Source organism: Leucoraja erinacea, chromosome 6, assembly GCF_028641065.1.
Source record: "Leucoraja erinacea ecotype New England chromosome 6, Leri_hhj_1, whole genome shotgun sequence".
Taxonomy (NCBI): Eukaryota; Metazoa; Chordata; class Chondrichthyes; order Rajiformes; family Rajidae; genus Leucoraja; species Leucoraja erinaceus.
The window spans coordinates 84,124,796-84,145,403 of record NC_073382.1 but is presented as its reverse complement, the minus strand read 5'-3'; the positions used below and the strand labels follow the sequence as shown (position 1 = coordinate 84,145,403).

At 46.8% G+C, this 20,608-nt stretch overlaps 1 protein-coding gene across 1 annotated transcript in view; it reads right to left on the bottom strand.

Moving 5' to 3' along the window:
- foxo1a (forkhead box O1 a) overlaps window positions 1–20,608 on the bottom strand; it is a 93,706-nt gene that overhangs the window by 73,019 nt on the left and 79 nt on the right. The window contains exon 1 of the mRNA XM_055637489.1: window positions 19,487–20,608. This exon is cut by the window's right edge and continues 79 nt beyond it. Coding sequence (XP_055493464.1) covers window positions 19,487–20,074 — 588 coding nt within the window. The 5' untranslated portion in view covers window positions 20,075–20,608. The remainder of the gene's footprint in view (window positions 1–19,486) is intronic.

Sequence of the window (20,608 nt, the reverse complement as noted above, 5' to 3'; positions counted from 1 at the left end):
TCACAAGCCAAGAGTGTACTTCACTTCTCAATGTGGAGTGCGGTCTTTGTGGTGAACGAGAATTCATAGTGCCCTCAGGCCCCAATCCCAGCAGTAACGAGCAAACAAGTCATTAGCTGGCGGCACAGTGGCGCAGCGGTAGAGTCGCTGCCTCACAGCGCCAGAGACCCAGGTTCCATCCTGACTGCGGGTGCTGGCTGTACAGAGTTTGTCAGTTCTCCCCGTGACCGCGTGGGTTTTCTCCGGGTGCTCCGGTTTCCTCCCACACTCCAAAGACGTGCAGGGTTTGTCGGTTAATTGGCTTTGGTTAACTTGTAAATGATCCCTAGTGTCGCCGCTGCCCCTCCGCTCCCAGTGCCGAGGCCGCCTCGTCCCGCTTCCCGAGCCGGTCACGGGACGTTAGGGCGCTGTCCAAACGCACGGGAGGTGCGATCACGGCCCGTACACAGCTACTGACTCTCCCCTTCACCCACCTGCGCTACCGAGATACCTCATTTCATTAAACCTTTGATGGAGAGCTCCCACATTTCTCTCTTTCATCACATTGTACTCATCAGCTGCAGCATCTTGGGCAGCACGGTGGTGCAGCGGTAGAGCTGCTGCCTCACAGCTCCAGAGACACGGGTTCCATCCTGACTGCGGGTGCTGTCTGCACGGAGTTTGTACGTCCTCCCTGTGACTGCGAGGGTTTTCTCCAGGTGCTCCGGTTTCCTCCAGCATCCCAAACATGTACAGGTTGGCAGGCTATTTGGCGTTAGTACAATTGCAGTTGTCCCTAGTGTGCGGGATAGTGCTAGTGTAGGGGGTGATCAGTGCAGACTGATTGTTGGGGGGGGGTGGTGGTGGGGGGGGGGGGGGGGGGGGGGGGGGGGGTGCAAGAAAGCTGGAAGAGAGGAGAGGGGGGGCAGGACAAAGTTTGGCAGGTATTGGGTTGATACAGGTGAGGGAGGTTTTTGATCACATGGTTTTCGATCATGGTTGGTCAAAGGCCAGAGATGAGAAGACAGAAGACATTAGACAAAGGATTGAAGACTTGAGAATTGTGAAGTTAGGGGAAAGAATGTAGATGGAAGAATAGGGGGAGAGGAGAAATAGATTTAAGTCCAGGTGGGACACTAGGAGAGGGGGGTGGGGGAAATGTTGATATTATTGCCATATAATATAACGTTGCAATAAATGATAAACTTCATGGCTCCCCCTTTGGTTTAGGTTTATTATTGTACGGATGAACAGTGAAATGCTGTATGTTATGCAAACAGATCAGATATATAACACATAGATACAATCAGCTCAAACTCAAGCACAATAGGTGGAGCAAAGGGGAAGACACAGATTGCAGAATGCCCACCAATCTTTCCATTCAATACTCAGAATGTAACATCCCACAGAATTGCTTAGAATAGAGCATCTTTGTTTTTCTAAAGTACTATTAGAAAAGAGATGAGGAGGAATTTCTTTAGTCAGAGGGTGGTGAATCTGTGGAATTCATTGCCACAGACGGCTGTGGAGGCCAAGTCAATGGATAGTCTTAAGGCGGAGATTGACAGATTCTTGATTAGTGGGGGTGTCAGAGATTATGGGGAGAAGGCAGGAGAATGATGTTGAGAGGGAAAGATAGATCAGCCATGATTGAATGGCGAAGTAGACTTGATGGGCCGAATGGCCTAATTCTGCTCCTATGACTTTCAACACACCTGTAACAAATGTGAGCTAAAGGACCCGTTCATGTGCTGTGCTGTTCTGTGTAAATGATATGAATCTGTCTCCAGTTAATAAATCTTGACGAATACTCTATAGAACTTCTCCAGGTACATGGTGGAGAGCACACTGACTCGAACACCCAGGAACAAAGGGTGCTACAGAGACTGGTGGATGCTGCCTGTTCCATCACAGGTACTGACCTCCCCACCATCGAAGGTCCATCACAGGTACTGACCTCCCCACCATCGAAGGTCCATCACAGGTACTGACCTCCCCACCATCAAAGGGATCTACATGAGGCGCTCCCTCAAAAAGGCAACCAGCATCATCAAAGACCCACACCGCCCTGGCCACGCTCTCATCTCGCTGCTACCATCGGGGAGAAGGTACAGGAGCCTGAAAACCGTGACCTCCAGGTTCAAGAACAGCTTCTTCCCAGCAACCATCAGGCTCTTGAACACTACACAACACTAACCTCAGCAACTATGATCTTCTGTGGACTGTGTCTTTGGTTACACTACGGACCTCAGTTTTAGAAACATAGAAACATAGAAATTAGGTGCAGGAGTAGGCCATTCGGCCCTTCGAGCCTGCACTGCCATTCAATATGATCATGGCTGATCATCCAACTCAGTATCCCGTACCTGCCTTCTCTCCATACCCTCTGATCCCCTTAGCCACAAGGGCCACATCTAACTCCCTCTTAAATATAGCCAATGAACTGGCCTCGACCACCCTCTGCGGCAGAGAGTTCCAGAGATTCACCACTCTCTGTGTGAAAAAAGTTCTTCCCATCTCGGTTTTAAAGGATTTCCCCCTTATCCTTAAGCTGTGACCCCTTGTCCTGGACTTCCCCAACATCGGGAGCAATCTTCCTGCATCTAGACTGTCCAACCCCTTAAGAATTTTGTAAGTTTCACTATTAAGTTTCATAATTTTGCACTATTATGGTTACCTAGTATTACAGTTATTAATGTATTGTATTATTGACTATTCTATATGTATCTGTGTGTTATTGTGTTTACAGGTCTGTTAGGCTGCAGCAAGTGAGAATGTCATTGTACCGTTGCCAGTACACATGACAACTAAACACTATTGGTATATCCAATAATGCAGCCACAAAAGTCCAACACCAAGACAGGCTTGCATCATTTCATCAATATCATTCTTTGAAGGGGAAACATCTAATTTTCAGGGAATTACTTTTATTTTTGCATTAATTTGAGTTTCACTGTACATTAATTGGTACATGTGACAATAAACTGACCTTTGAACCTTTGAAGGCACATTCTCTTGGAAGCTTCCAAGCAACAAGACATGGTGGGCTGCAAGTGAACAGATGTGCACTTTCCACCATTGCACGGGTGCAAAGACTATTCAAGATAGGGTGTGGATGGGATGAAGACTGGTGTCTGTCAGAACACCCCTTGCCCACGGCTTCATGAGCAACTCTTCACCCCAGTGCTTGGCCCGGAAATGTTAACTCTGCTTACTTCCTCACAGACGCAGCCTGACCCGAGTATCTCAGGCATTTTCTGCTTCCACTTTAGATATTGGGCATCTGCACGTTATTGTTTCCGCAAGTTCACAAGCTGTAGAAGGAGGATTAGGCCATTCGGCCCATTGAGTCCACTCTGCCATTCAAGCATAGCTGATCACTGCCTCCGAATCCCATTCTCCTGCCGTCTCCCCATAACCCTTTGACACCCGTTCTAACCAAGAATCTGTCTATCTCTGCCGTAAAAAATCCACTGACTTGGCCTCCACAGCCTTCTGTGGCAACGAGCTCCATAGATTAACTACCCTCTGACCAAAGAAGTTCCTCCTCGCCTCCTTTCTAAAAGAGCGCCGTGGAGTTGCAATTTCGACCGTGGGTTTACGCCGTGTCGGACGTGGTCCAAGACAAAATACACTTCACCCGAGGCCGATTTATGATTTACATAATTCATCTCGTATTCACAATTAATCTGCGGGCCTGCTTTCAACGCACCAGTAACAAGCTTATTTTACACCCAATGAAATTGGTTCGAAAGTCTACTCGGCACTTTAATGTCGGAAACATTACCTCACCTGTGCCTTTAAAGAAAAAGACGCAAAGTGCTGGAGTAACTCAGTGGGTCTGGCAGCATCTCTGAAGGACATGGATAGGTGACGTTTCACAGTGCTGGAGTAACTCAGTGGGTCAGGCAGTGTCTCTGAAGGACATGGATAGGTGATGTTTCACAGAGTGCTGGAGTAACTCAGTGGGTCAGGCAGTGTCTCTGAAGGACATGGATAGGTGATGTTTCACAGAGTGCTGGAGTAACTCAGTGGGTCAGGCAGTGTCTCTGAAGGACATGGATAGGTGACGTTTCAGAGAGTGCTGGAGTAACTCAGTGGGTCTGGCAGTGTCTCTGAAGGACATGGATAGGTGATGTTTCACAGAGTGCTGGAGTAACTCAGTGGGTCAGGCAGCATCTGTGGAGGACATGGATAGGTGATGTTTCACAGAGTGCTGGAGTAGGGATAGGCAATGTAACCCTCACCTATTACCCACCTCCTGACCCCCTCTTCTAGCTTTCTCCACCCTCCCCCTCCCCCTCCACCCATACAATCAGTCTGAAGAAGTGTTCTGTCCATTCCCCCCCCACTGATGCTGACTGACCCACTGAGTTGCTCCAGCTCTGTGCTCCGTCTCCTTCCTTTGTGCAGCCGAGCCGTCTATTTCACCAGCAAGAGACTTTCAGCTTCCAATAGGATTGCACATCGCTTGCTACAAGGCAAGGCTTCAAGAACATTACACAAGGCACCACTGTTCTTCACAATAGCTCCACTGCTTGGCAGAATGTGATGCTACGATGTGAACTGCATTATAAGCCAAGCTCTGTGAGCCGAGAGTCTGAAAATGCAAATGCTTGGCACGGAATCCTCTTCACTGCCAGCACAGAGCGACCACACCAAGAGCCAGCTAACACCATTACAGCCACTGCAGTAAAATTAGTATCACGATGCCAATCGGTTTGTGTGCCAAGAACAAACCGCCCCCCCCACCCCCCCCCCCACCTCCTAAAATATACACGTCGTGGGAGTGAGTGTCAAATGTCACCGTCCCGTATTATGTTAAAGAAATACAGGAAGATTTTGATGTTTACCACGGCTAATGAAGAAAAGTTAGATTTAAACAGCAATGGCTGGCCTTCAGATATTAACAGCCATACAGTGTGGAAACAGGCCTTTCTGCCCAACTTGCCCACACCGATCAACATGTCCCATCTACACTAACCACACCTGCCCCGTTTGGCCCATATCCTCTAAACCCTTCTTATTCATGGACCTGCCCAAATATCTCACAAATGTACAGGTCCTTGTTTTCCAGAACCGTTACTTTAAATGAATAAAAGACTAAGATAAACATGATGTAGAAACATGGAACTGCGGATGCTGGTTTATACCAAAGAGATTCACACGGAGTGCTGGAATAACGCAGCGGGTCAGACAGCATCTCTGGAGGACATGGCCAGATAGCATTTTAGGCCAAGACCCTTCTTCCGTCACAACCTGAAACGCCACCCATCCATGTTCTTCAGTGATGCTGCCTGACCTGCTGAGTTACTCCAGCAATCTGTGTCTATCTTTGCTGTAAACGTGATGGTGAATGTTGACACAAAGAATTGCAGATGCTCAAACCTTGAGCAAAATACAAAGTGCTGGAGTAACTCAGTGGGACAGGCAGCATCGTGGTGGGAATGGACAGACGACATTTCAGGTCAGGACCCTTCTTCAGACCATCCTTCTTGATGGTAAAAGGATTACTTAATAAAGGATTAATTTTACGATGGTGATAATTTAGTACAAATTTGAAAGAAATTTGCAATGTTACTTTAGATCCTGTTGTTTTTTCAGAGTCATAGAGCTGTACAATACAGTAAGAGGCCCTTCGGCCCACCTTGTCCATGCTGACCAAGTTGTTAGTCCCATTTGCACTTTTTCCACTCAGAGGATAGACGTGTCTGGCAAGAGCTGCCAGAGGAAGTTGTAGAAGTGGACACAATAATGACTTTTAAAGGATATTTGGACAGGGCTATGGACAGAAAATGTCACTTTTAAGTTTATTATTGTCATGTGTTCCGAGGAACAGTGAGAAACTTTGTTTATCCAGTCAGATCAGATAATAAATACAATCAAGTCAAACTCAAGTACAATAGGTAGAGCAAAGGGGAAGATACAGAGTGCAGAATATAGTTCCCAGCATTGTAGCGCATCAGTTCCACAGACAAAGTCCAATGTCCACAATGGGGTAGAGGTGAATCGGACAGTACTCCAGCTTATGGAAGGACCGTTCAGAAGCCTGACAGCAGCGGGAAAGTAGCTGTTCCTGAGCATGGCGCTGCATGACGAAAAACAGGGAGCATGTAGGCAAACGGGAATAGCCCAGTGTGCCAACTTGGCTGGCATGGACAAGATGGGCCAAAGGGCCTGTTTCCATGCTGTACAGCTCCATGTCTCTATGATCACAGGTTGCTGTTGGACTGAAGTAACTTATTCAACCTCGTTAGGTCTCCACAATTAGAGTGGCAGATGACCATTTTCCACTTTAAGTGCAAGAGAGGAGAAAAGTTTGATCACATTATCTGTGCTGTTAGTGCAACATGCAACATGTAACATACAAATGGGGAAACTAGCACTCCAGTTTGCACAAGAGCTTTGTGGAAGGACATTCTTGCTATTGAGGGATTGCAGCGTAGGTTTACCAGGTTAATTCCCGGGATGGCGAGACTGTCATATGTTGATAGAATGGAGCGGCTGGGCTTGTGTACTCTGGAACTTGGAAGGATAAGAGGGAATCTTATTGAAACATGTAAGATTTGCACACGCTAGAGGCAGGAAACATGTTCCTGATGTTGTGGGAGTCCAGAACCAGGGGCCCCAGTTTAAGAATAAGGGGTTGGCCATTTAGAACGGAGATAAGGAAACACTTTTTCACACAGAGAGTTGTGAGTCTGTGGAATTCTCTGCCTCAGAGGGCGGTGGAGGATGCTTCTCTGGATACTTTCAAGAGAGAGCTAGATAGGGCTCTTAAAGATAGCGGAGTCAGGGGATATGGGGAGAAGGCAGGAACGGGGTACTGATTGGGGATGATCAGCCATGATCACATTGAATGGCGGTGCTGGCTCGAAGGGCTGAATGGCCTCCTCCTGCACCCATTGTCTATTGTCTTAACCCGATGAGGGAAAAAACCGGAGTGGCTTTTGAAGAGACGTAGTGGAAAAAAAAATTCTGTAAGGAGAAAGGAAATTAGTTCCTGTCTAAATAGTTTAGCCCACATCCTACTGAGTAACTGCACGATCATGTTACCGTCTACGCCGGCTGGATAATCTGCCGCTCGACACTGATAGGAATGAAACAATCTGCGAAGATTCACAGGTTATACCAGGGCTACTGAGGAGAGAATTAACACATGATCACTCAAAACTGCAAATACATAAGGTTCATCCTGGATGTAGTGTTCCCAGCGCACAATTAACTAATTAAGTGAACAATTGCTCATCAGCGTGGACAAGGCAAGTCCCCGTCATCCCCAGTAAAACCATCAGAACCAAAATGTGTAGCTGCAATGACTAATGCCCTCTGCCCCACCCACATGGCAGCCAGTAGCACATCTCATTATGAATGATTCAAAGCAGCAAATATTTTTCCTCCTTCCACTACACATGCGCCCAGTATCTTCGAACCTTTGAGTGCTTTACGTTCCAGTAAACAACAACCTCATAATCTGGGTGACACTAGAAACTGCAGATACAGTCACAGCATGTGCAAACAGGCCCTTTGGCCCAACGTCCACGCCCAACAACACTTCATTTGATTTTAAGAATAAGGGGCAAGCCATTTAGAACGGAGATGAGGAAAATCTTTTTCACACAGAGAGTGGTGAGTCCGGAGCGGGTGGAGCGGTGGAGGAGCGCTGCTGCTGCTGCTGCTGCTGCTGCTGCTGCTGCTGCTGCTGCTGCCCGACCGGAGAGTCGGAGGCTCCAACGGCAGGTCTGTGGACGGCGGCACCGGGAGCCCGCGGGTCCCTGGAGGGAGACCGCTTTTCAGGGCTCTCGCAATGGCGACTTCTCCCGCCCGAGTTGCGGGGTTGAAGAGCTCCTGGAGCGGGGCTTGACATCACCGCCCCGCGTGGCTTGGAATGGCCGCGGGACTCTGCGAGCGCACGCCGGGGGCTCTAACACCAAGACCCGGTGTGCGACCTTGTATCACCCGGCGTGGCTTTAATGGCCGCGGGACAATCGCCATCGCCAGCCGGGGGCTTTGACTTTCACTCTGACATGGGGGGGGGGGGGGGGGGGGGGAGAGTGCAGTGGAGAGATAAGTTTATTTGGCCTTCCATCACAGCGATGTGATGGATGTTTATGTAAATTATGTTGTGTCTTGGGTCTATGTGTTTGTAATGTATGGCTGCAGAAACGGCATTTCGTTTGGACCTCAAGGGGTCCAAATGACAATTAAATGTATCTTGTATCTTGTGAGTCTGTGGAATTCTCTGCCTCAGGAGGGCAGTGGAGGCCAATTCTCTGGAGGCTTTCAAGAGCGAGCTCTTGAAGATAGTGGAGTGAAGGGATATGGTGAGAAGGCAGGAACGGGGTACTGATTGTGGATGATCAGCCATGATCACAGTGAATGGTGGTGCTGGCTCGAAGGGCCGAATGGCCTACTCCTATTGTCTATTTCCAACTACACTACTCCCTCCTGTCAGAATTTTCAATGTGGTCACCCCTCGTTCCTCTAAACTGTACAGATGGTAAATATTGTGCAGCAGTGACACTTGCCATGGTGTGTGCGTGTGTGGAACGTCTCTCCCTGCTTTAAATTTTATTTAGTTTTAGTCTAATTTACCTTTAGTTTAAGTTTAGTTCATTGTCACGTGTACCGAGGGACAGTGCAAACCTTTTTTGTAGCATGCTATCCAGTCAGCAGAAAAACTACACATAATTACAATCAAGCCATCCACCGTTTACTGACACAGGATAAAGAGAATGACATTTAGTGCAAGATAATGTCCGAGGGTCTCCAATGAGGTAGATGGGAGGTCAGGACCACTTTCTAGTTGGTGATAGGATAGCTCAGATGCCTGATAACAGCTGGGAGGAGACTGTCCTTGAATCTGGAGGTGTGCGTTTTCACACTTCTGTACCTCTTGCCTGATGGGAGAGGGGAGAAGAGGGAGTGACCGGGGTGAGACTGGTCCTTCATTATGCTGGTGCATCATTATCATTTATTCTCATTTGCTAGTATTTCCATTCTAGTTTTTTATTTAATTTGATTCTATTCATGAAGGAAAGATGTTTGGACAGGTACATGGATAGAAAAGGTTTGGAGGAATATGGGCCAAATGCCCGCAGGTGGGACTAGTGTAGACGAGGCATGTTGGGCGGTGTGGGAAAATTGGGCCAAAGGGCTTGTTTCCACACTGTTTGACTGGTTTACTGAATATTATTCCAGTAAAATAGAGACACAAGGAACTGCAGATGCTGAAACACAAAACACAAAGTGCTAGAGGAACTCAGCAGTCATGGGAACTGAATTAGGCCATTTGGCCCATCGTGGCTGATCTACCAACCCCATTCTCCTGCCCATTACTACTTCTGCAACATCATTTTCCAGTGTCCAATGTCCACTTTTACCTCTCTTTTACTCTTTATATATAAAATAAACTTTTGCTATCGTCTTTTATATTATTGGCTAGCTAACATTTATATTTAACGTTTTATTACGGTTTTTTTTTAAGTTGCCTTCTGTTGGTTTTTAAAAGCTTCCCAACTCTCTGCTTCCCACTAATATTTGTAACATGACATGCCTTCTCTTTTAGTTTGATGCTGTCTTTGACTTTCCTTGTCAGCCATGATCACCTTATTCACTCCTAGAATCTCTCTTCCTCTTTGGAATGAAAAGATCCTGCATCTTGCAAATTAGTGTCAGAAGCGCCTGCCATTGCTGTTCCATTGTCATTCCTGCTCGGGTTCCTTTCCAGTCAACTATTGTTAACTCCTCCGTCGTGCCTCTGCAGTTACCTTTACTCAACAGTAATGCCAACACATCTGATCTCATCTTCACCCTCTCAAACTGCAGGTTGAATTTTTATCATATTATGATTTCCTCTCAGGGATCCTTTACTTTAAGTTCCTGGTCATTGCACAACACCAAATCCAGAATTGTCTTTTCCTTGGTAGGCTCCACTCCAAGCTGCTCTAAGAAACCATCTTGTGGACATTCTACAAATTCCTTCTCATGGGGTCCAGTGCCAACCTGATTTTCCCTATCTACCTGCATATTGAAATCTCCGATGACCACCATAACATTGCCTTTCTTACCTGCCGATTGCGTCTCCTGATGTAACTTGTACCCTATATACTGGCTACTGTTTGGGGGCCTGTAAATAACTCCCATTGGAGTCTTTTTACCCTTAAAGTTTCTTAGCTTTACCCACAAGGATTCTACATCTTCTGAGGTACACAAAAATGCTGGAGAAACTCAGCGGGAGCAGCAGCATCTATGGAGCGAAGGAGATAGGCAACGTTTCAGGCCGAAACGTTGCCTATCTCCTTCGCTCCATAGATACTGCTGCACCCGCTGAGTTTCTCCAGCATTTTTGTGCACCTTCGATTTTCCAGCATCTGCAGTTGCTTCTTAAACACTACATCTTCTGATCCATGTCATCCCTTGCTGAGGACTGAATTTCATTCCTTACCAGCAGAGCTACCCCACCCCCTCTGCTCACCTACTTGTCTTTTCGATCTGACGGTGTAACCTTGGATATTCAGCTCCCATATTCTCTTTCAGCCACGTCTCTGTAATGCCCTCGAAGTCGTACCTACCAATATCTAACTGCACAATAAGCTCATCCACTTTGTCCCGTCTGCTTTAGTTCAGTATTCACCACCCCTCTTCTCACATCAGTCCCAGCTTTAACTGGTACCTTAGTCACTTATCCCTACTTAAACCTCCTGTCCTATTACCTCTGGAGACTCCAGATACCTCTCCTACATTCCCCCTCCCTTTAACTTCATCCATACATTTCCAATTTGCTGCACCCCCTAGTTTGTGTAGGATAGTGTCATGTGCGGACTCGGTGGGTAGAAGGGCTTGTTTCCACACTGTATCTCGAAACTAAACTACACAATAAAGGACAATAAACCACCCCCCACCCCCAGCAGTGAAACAGCCGCATGCTATTCTTCAGTGAGATCTCTTTACATCTTTCAGCATTTGTTCAGTCCGTTGCAAAAGTGAGATTACCTGCCCAAGCATCAAGCAATTCATGAATTTTCCAAACCACTTGACATTGAAGTACTCCTTAATGTAACATTCGGAATGTCATGGCCAATCCGCAGTGTGGTTAACAAATAGTTAATCTCGTTTTGTGAAAAAAGTTAATGACGGGATAAACATTAGTCAGTGCTCCATTCTTGGAGATTATGCCTGGAACAACCACAAGAGCGATCTTTCACAATTACTTTCATCACAAATGTTAGTTTCTAGTTATTCGGATTGTTCCCCTAAATGAAATTCTAGAGTCGTCACAGAGTCACAAAATCACAGAGTCATGGAGTTGTACAGCACGGAAACAGCCTCTTAGACAAACCATGTCCATAGTGACCAAGATGGCACACAGGGCCAATTGCCTGCATTTGGCAAATATCCCTGCAAACACTTCCCATCCATATACCTATCCAAATGTCTTTTAAAAGTCGTAATTGTATCCACTTCATTAGTTTCCTCTGACAGCTCGTTCCAGATATGGACTATATGGAAAAAATTGCCCCTGGGGTCCCTCTTAAATCTCTCCCCTCTCAACCGTATATAAAGAAAAATGGTTTACTTCTGCTGTAGAGCAAGTGTTTCATTATGTATTTTGTCCCTTGAATCTGATCCTCTCTTAAGACTTAGACTTAGTTCCTCCCACACTGTTGAGTGCATTGAGCAGCAAGCTTTCACCACTCTGTTCTGTCATGTGCAACGTCTTCCACCCTCGACAGGTTTGTGTCCCGGGTTTCCAAATCCTTCTGAAATGTTCGGCTCCATGCGTGTCGGAGAAGATGTCACTCTTTAACGGGGCACAAGCGTCCCGGAGGCTTTGGCCTGAACCCGCCATACTTGCAGGGGGTGAGTTCCATCTCTCATGTTGGTTTCCAGTGTAGTTTATGCTTGTTGTTTCCATAGCGGGTTTAAGACAAGTACAAATTTAACCTTTTTCTTTGGAAAAAGGTGTTGTACAATATAAGTAAACCATTTTTATATTCAGTTGAGATTTGAGAGAATTGCTCATCTCTTGAAAGATGATCAACGTCAAGAGAAAAAATGCAAGATTAAACCTTTTCTTTGAAAAGGGTGTTATCCTAATAGTAAACCACTTTGCTTTATACAAAGGTAGACAAAAATGCGGGAGAAACTCAGAGGGTGAGGCAGCGTCTATGGAGCGAAGGAAATAGGCAACGTTTCAGATCAAGACCCTTCTTCAGTCTGTGAGGGTGGGGGGGGGGGGGGGAGGAAGAGGTGGAGACAGTGGGCTGAGGGAGAGCTGAGAAGGGGAGGAGAAAGCAGGGACTACCTGAAATTAGAGAGGTTAATGTTCATACCGCTGGGGTGCAAACTGTCCAAGCGATATATGAGGTGCTGCTCCACCAATTTACAGTGGTCTTCATCCTGGGTGCAGATGCGGAGGAATTAGGAGTAAGGGATGGAGTCCTTACAGAAGCAGGATGGGAAGAAGTGTAGTCCAGATAGCCATGGGAGTCAGTGGGCTTATAGTGGATGTCGGTCAGTAGTCTATCACCAGCGATGGAGGTGCTTTATATACAGTTGACATTTGTGGCTTTACTATTTATTCCCTGTATCGCACCTTCAGTGATCAGAGTCTGGGATACTCCAGCTTATACATGATGTTTTGGTGTGTTGGAAATACGCACTCTCTGTACGGAAGAGTCAGATACATAGAAATTATATTCCCTGATGACTATCCGCAAAGCTAGGCAGAGAGAGAAGCAGCATATAGAATACAAACACCTTGTCAGAGGGGGGGGGGGGGGGGGGAACAATATTTGAAACATGTGGAGTGAACAGTGTGGTGTTATGTAAGTGCTCCTCCCACACATACCATGGGGACTCTTTACCAGGTACAGGTGCACTATAGGGACTTGCAGAAGCACCTGAGACACCAGCTCACAAACCCATAACACCCAGAAGGGTGTCCATAGAGTCTTACAGCACAGAAACAGGCCCTTTGGCCCAACCTGCCCACACTGATCAACATGTCCCATCTGCACTAGGCTCATTTGCCCACATTTGGCCCATATCTCTCTCGTCTTTCCTAACCATGTACCTGCCCACGTGTTATTTAAATGCTGATATTGAACATGCCTCAACTACCTCCTCTGGCAGTTCGTTCCATATGCCCACCACTCTCTGAACGATAAAGTTGGCCCTCAGGTTCCTATTAAATCTTTCCCCTCTCCCCTTAAATTTATGTCCTCTGAATTTTGATTCCCCTATCCTGACAAAATAAACTCTGTTTGTTTACCCAATTTATTCCCCTCGTGATTTTGTATGGCTCTATAAGATCACCCCTCAGCCTCCTGCGCTCCAAGGAATACCCTGCCCAAACCTCTCACTATAGCTCAGGCCCTCAAGTCCTGGCAACATCCTCGTAAATCTCTGCCCCCTCCCCAGCTTAATGATATCCTTCCTATAATAGAGTGACCATAACTGAACACAAACCCATGAATGTTACAATATCTGCCATCCTCTGAACAGCTTCTTCCCAGCAACCATCAGGCTCTTGAACACTGCACAACACTAACCTCAGCAACTATCATCTTCTATGGACTGTGTCTTTGGTTGCACTACAGACTTCAATGTTGAACTATTATGGTTACCTAAGTAGTTTAGTTTAGTTTATTGTCACAGTGGCACAGCAGTAGATTTGCTACCTTACAGCACTGGAGACCCAGGTTTGATCCCGACTACGGGTGCTGGCTGTACGGAGTAGGGGATGGAGTCCTTACAGAAGCAGGGTGGGAAGAAGTGTTCAGAGTTTGTATGTTCTCCCCGTGACTGGCGTGGGTTTTTTCCGAGATCTTCAGTTCCCTCCCACATTCCAAGGACGTACAGGTTTGTAGGTTAATTGGCTTGGTAAATGTAAAAATTGTCCAGTATAAAAATTGTCCAACTTCCAGTATAGTCCCTGGTGGACTCTTTGGAAGGTACAAGGTACACAATTGTGCGTACTGAGGTACAGTGAAAAGTTTTTTTTGTGAAAAGTACAGTGAAAAGTATTACTATTATTCATTTGTTGTTTTATTGATTGTTCTACATTTTGGGAGTTATTACATGAATGATAAGCTGCAGCAAGTAAGAATGTCATTGTTCCATTGCTGCTTCATGTGACAATTAAACTGACTATTTAATCAGCATGTGTCCAGCACTTGTAGAATGGAATGTATTAGAACAGAATGCTATTGTCACAGTAAATAATTAGGTTTATTATAGTCACGTGTACCGAGGTACAATGAAAAGCTTTGTTTTGCATTCTATCCAAACAAATCAAATAATACTATACACACACACAAACAAGTCAAACTCAAGTACAATAGGTAGAGCAAAGGGGAAGATACAGAGTGCAGAATATAGTTCTCAGCATTGTAGTGCATCAGTTCCACAAAGTCCAATGTCCACAATGGGGTAGAGGTGAATCGGACAGTACCCCCAGCTTATGGAAGGACCGTTCAGAAGCCTGATAACAGAGGGGAAGAAGCTGTTCCTGAATCTGGTGGTGCGGGCTTTCAAGCTTCTGTACCTTCTGCCGGACGGGAGCGGGGAGAAGAAGGAATGATGGGTCTGGGACAAGTTTTTGATTGTGTTCGAAGTAACTGCAGATGCTGGTTTAAACCGTGGGGACAAAAAGCTGGAGTAACTCAGCGGGGCAGGCAGCATCTCTGGAGAGAAGGAATGGGCGACGTTTCGGATAGAGACCCTTCATTGTTGTGTGTTCCCCATTCCTTCTCTCCAGAGATGCTGCCTGTCGCGCTGAGTTACTCCAGCTTTTTAGTGTCAATCTTTGATTATGTTGGCTTTTCTGATGCAGCGTGAAGTGCAGATGGATGGAGTCAGTGGTGGGGAGTCTGGTCTGTGTGATGGACTGGGCTACATGTATAACTCTCTGCAATTTCTTGCGGTCTTGGGCAGAGCTGTTCCCAAATAAATCATCAAAATGTAGTTCTTTTAAAAAAAAAAGCAATGTGTGGTTCAGAGTGCGGCGCAGGTGTGATTCAAGGACATCTGAAGCCAACCAACATCTGGGTCTAGATTTGTTCCAGAGCGTTACACTGAGGGGCATTTCCCTGAACAAGTCCGCGGTGTGAGATTGTAGTCAACAAGACAGGTAAAGTCCACCTCGGCAGCGTGTTTCGTATTCCAAGCCGACCATAACATAAACATTCGCGCAGTTCAAGCGGGTTGAAATGAGTCAATTCTGAAAAAATGTGTTATTTTCCAAGCTATAAGGAAATGCATCACGGCTCATTGTGGCTGTTTTGCCGGAAGATGTAAAAATAACGAACCGTTCCGCGGGCTGCCTCGTGTTTTTTTTAATATATATATATATATATTTTCGCTCGATTCACTTTTGAGCAAAACGTCAAAATGCATTTCCATTCTGCTCTCAAATAAAACAACAACAACAACAACAACAACAACAACAGGGCAACGCGGGCACGGGGAGAGGAGAAGAGGTGCAACAAGTTGCAAACTTGTTGCAAAGTCAGGGAGAGCCCGGCCCGCACTCTCTCTATCTCTCTTGTGTCTCGTTGTTGCGGGCAGACAGCGGTCCCCTTTGCACCCACCCGGCACGGCCCACACCCTCCAAAACAGGTGCAAAGCCTCTGCTTTCGGCTGAGCAATTGCAAGATGTCTCAGCAACTTGAGAGTCACTTTGTATCCGCAGTTTGCAGGAAGACAGACACAAAATGCTGTGGAGTAACTCAGCGGGACGGGCAGCATCTACTGGAGACAAGGGACGGGTGATGGATGATGTTCCGGGGTCGGGACCCATCTTCAGACCCTTCCTTCCCCTTCTCTCCTCGTCCCGCTGAGTTACTCCCGCACTTTGCATCCACCTGCAGCTGCAGTTCCTTCCTGCGCATCAGGTTTGCGTGGCCGGGATGATGGACAGCGACGCTGACCAATGGGAGGCGTGGGCGGCGGCCTGGGGGCCAATCGGGAGCGGTGCGGGGGCGGACCGGGCCGGGCGAGGGGGCAGCAGGTTAGGTTGCGGCGGCACTAACACTGTGTTGCAACGACAAGTCGCCCTCTCCTTCCTCCAACCACCCCTGGCTCAAATACTCCCCTGGGGCCGGGCAGCAGCAACACCAAGCAACAGAATATCATCCCACTTAGGTGCAACTTCAGCGCTCCAGGGCCTGAGCTACAGCGAGAGGTTGAGCAGGCTTATGCAGACCCAACATGCTGGAGTAACTCAGCAAGCCAGGCATCATGTGTAGGAAGGAACTGCAGATGCTGATTTAAACCGAAGATGGACACAACATGCTGGATTAAACTCGGGACAGGCAGCATCTCTGGAGAGAGGGAATGGGTGACGTTTCGTGTCGAGACCCTTCTTCAGACTAAGACTTTATTCCTTGGAGCAAAGGAGGCTGAGGGGTGATCTTATAGCGGTGTATAGAATCATGAGAGAAACAGGCAAGGTGAACGCACAGGGTCTTTTACCCAGGCTAGGGGAATCAAGAACCAGAGGACATATGTTTAAGGTGAGGGGGGGAAAGATTTAAAGTGAAGCTGAGGGGCAACTTTTTCCACTCACAGGGTGGTGGGTTAATGGAACGAGCTGCCAGATGAGATAGTTGAGGCAGGAATGATAACAGCATTTAAAATGCATTTAGAGAGGTGCATGGGTAAGGTTTCGAGGGAAATGGGACAAACACACGCTAATGGACAAGTGTAGATGGGGCATTTTGGTCGACATGGGCCAAAGCGCCTGTTTCCGTGCTGTGACACTTTATCTGTTATGACCCGGGGTGATAGGGAGCTATCAGGACTATTTGTCATAGTTCATAGCTGTACCGAACGTCCCACCTTGTCCATTTTGCCCGCATTTGGCCCATATCCAACTAAAGTCTTCATATCCATATATCTATCCAAATGTCTTTTAAAAGTCATAATTGTATCCGCTTATATAGTTTCCTCTGGCAGCTCGTTCCAGATACGGCCTACGCTCTGTGAAAATGTTGCCCCTGAAGTCCCTCTGAAATCTCTCCCCTCTCAACATAACCCTGTGTTCTCTAGTTGTAGAATCCTCTACTCTGGGAAAAAGACTGCGAGCGTTCACTTTATCCGTGCCCCTCATGATCTTGTCCACCTCAATAAGGTCACCCCTCAGCCTCCTACACTCCAAAGAAAAAGTCCCAGCCTATCCAAGCTCTCCCTGTAACTCAAGCCCGCAAACCCAGGTAACATCCTGGTGAATCTCTTCTACACCCTTTCCAACTTAATGACATCCTTCCGGTAGCTGAGCGACCACAACTACACACAATACTCCAAGTGTGGTCTATACTTTGATTATTTGATTACTGACAAAAAAGAAAGAGATTTGAGACCACAATACCCCCAAAAAAATCAGAAATCCTCGCTGATTTCAGGCAAAACGTTCATGGAGATGTACACCACGGGAACAGGCCCTTCAGCCCACCTTGACCAGTGGGGCAGGCCTGTGTAGGGAAGAACTGCAGATGGTGGTTTAAATCGAAGGTGGACACAAAATGTTGGAGTAACTCAGCGGGACAGGCAGCATCTCTGGAGATAATAAATGGGTGACGTTTCAGGCCGACTTCTTCAAACTAATCCTGATTCAGTCTGAAGAAGGGTCTTGACCCGAAACGTCACCTATTCCTTTTATCCAGAGATGCTGCCTGTCCCGCTGAGTTACTCCAGCATTCTGTGTCTACCGTGGGGCAAGTCTACTGTGTGGAAGTCCATACACACACCATCCAACGCGTCTAGTCCCACTCGCATGCATTTTTCCCCATGGCCATCTAACCCCTTTCTATTAATATATCTGTCTATGAAAAGGTGTGTAAATTGTTCAACGTGACCACACACGAGCAAAGGTTCTGTCACAAACTTCACAGTGAACGCGGGATTATTTCAAAATCACGTCGATTAAATCTGGTCCAATTTGGACGCAGTTGGATGGTTTGGCATCACTTTGTATATTGTGCACGTTTTTATTTAAATCCAGCTCAAAACTTTGTACTGTAGTTCTGTGATCAGAATGGGCCGGCTATGCAGCAGGCAGCTGCTCTCCGGGAAGTGCCAACTGAGTAGCGTGGTCGCAGCCAAAAGACAAAATAAGTTGTTTTTTCCCCCCCAATTGTGGTCTATGACTCGGCCCCGCTGAGCTAACTAATAATTGACGCGAGAGCCAACAGCCTCTGAACAAATGGGATTTACTCCACACATACTCGGCCTTCTCCGATCCATGTCCTTTGCACGAGCAGACGTCGCATTAACAATGTAAATAAGGTATAAACATGATAAAATAGGCTTGTTGCCCCCAAGCTGCCCTCACAAAAACCCAACGTTCTCACAAACAAATTGTCATGAAATGAGCCCATTTTTTTTTTTTACCGCCAAACCATCCAAAAGCACAAGAAAAGGCTTTATTTGGTTTAGCGAACGTCAGTCAATATTGATTTATTTGCAAATCAATTGGGTTTTTTTTCTCGCTCAAGGTTGAATAAATCTTGTTACTAATACGTAATGCGGTGGCCGCTTAACTTTAATAGCAGACTATAAATGTTGCAAACAGGATTAATATTTGCCCTCGAGGATGTTTTGGAAATCCGCGGTGAAACTGTCAAAAATGTCCCTTATCCGTTTGCGCAAGGGACAGTTCATTGATGACTTAGCCAGGATCCTCTGGAATTGTTTGGTCACTCCAGTTATTCCACTGATTAAAGAACTCTGCCACCGTTTAAAAAAGTGGAAGATACAGGGGGGGGGGGGGGGGGGGGAGAGACATCCCTTTACTGTCTTACATTTACCAATCTACGATTAGCACTGGGATGTTTTAAAAACAAATACAAATCGTTTTACTTTCCTACGAGCGGAATATTTAAAAAGCGAGCCTCCCATATCACCCCCATCAGATTTCCTTCCTGCCAGACTAAGTGGATGTGGAAAGTATAATAATCTTAGAATATCCACAAGTGAAGCCATGGAAATTTTGCAAAAACATCTGATTTTTTTTTTAAATAGTTAAACATAACAAATACAATCACAGGTTCGCACGCACCAGCACTGGAATGTTTAAATGTTGCTCTATTTAAAAAAAACTCAATGGCATTTTTGCTCCCTTTAAATAAAAACTAGTTAACATGTTGCCTCCTATAAATTAAAAAAAAACCTAATTAATTGTTTGACCCCTTTAAATAGAAATAAATAACACGTTGGTTCATTTTAAACTAAATGACTTTGTGATCCGTTTAGGTAGAAAAAAAAACAAAATAATACTTTGCACACTTTATGTAAACACGAAATAAAAATGACCCACTTTAAATAAGAATAGACAATATTTTGCTCCCTTTAAATTAAAGTAGTTACATTTTGCTCCTTTTACATTAAAAAAAAAGCAAACAATTTGCTCCCTTGAAAAGAAAAATAGATAACAATTTGTTTCCTTTCAATCAAAAGTTGATAACAATAAAAATAAAGGAAGCAACGCGTGGTTGGTTCTCACCTTCCATCCAGCTGAGCTGTTGCTGTCTCCCTTGTCTTTGAAGTAAGGGACACTGCGGACCATCCAGTCGTAGATCTGCGACAGTGTGAGTCTCTTTTCGGGGGAGCTCTCGATGGCTTTGGTGATGAGGTCGGCGTACGACAGGTTGCCCCAGGCGTTTCTGCGGGAAGAACTGCTCTTCCTCTGGGCAGCCGAGGCGGCGGCGGCCGGCGACACTTGTTGCTGCTGCTGCTGTTGTTGCTGCTGCTGCTGCTGCTGCTGCTGCTGGTGGTGGTGGTGGCAGCCGTCGGGGAGCGCACACTGGAGGTCGCCGCAGCACTCGGGCGCCAGCACCAGCGGCTTCGCCTCCAAGTCTTCCTCCTGTTCCTCCAACACCAGAGCAGGCGACACCGACGCGCTCGCCCGGCCCGCACCTTCGGGCGTCAGGTTGAAGTCGCCCGGCCCGTCTTGCTTGACCGAGGAAGCCGGCGACGAGGCGCAGCTGAAGTCGGGCCGGGGCAGAGGCCAGGTGCATGATCGCGGCCGGCACTGCGGCTCGAAATCCGGGTCGATCTCCACGACGTGTTGCATTGGCGGCGCCTCGGCCATGGCTCGCACTGTATCCAGCGATGGATCCCTGACACAAACTATCTATCCCCTCCCTAACGCAGACAACCCGCTCTCTGACACACTGTAACACTCTCTGACACACACTATCCGCTCTGACACTGTATCCCCTCCCCGACACACTGTATCCACTCTCTGACACAAAGTTATTTTCCCCTCGGGTATTTCACCCCCCCGACCCTACCCTACCGTAGACACCACCCCCCTCTCCTCGCACTCGGCCAGGCCGGGAGGGGGATAAAAAAAAAAACAACAACACAAAGTCCAGAGAAAAAGTTACCCCGTCACTTCACAAACTGGCAGCTCCCAATAAGAAAACAAAACAAAAAATAAACAGAAACTAAAGAAAAAGCCGCTGGAGAAATGGTTACTAGTCGACGAAGCTCCGAAAGGAAACAGTGATTTTGCCGGACAAAGCGAGCGGGTAGGAGCGCCGGTCAGTGTTCATAGTACTGGTGGTCGCGGCGTCCCGTTTGTCCCACTCACTCCCTCCCTCTCACTGTTGCTGTCTCTCAG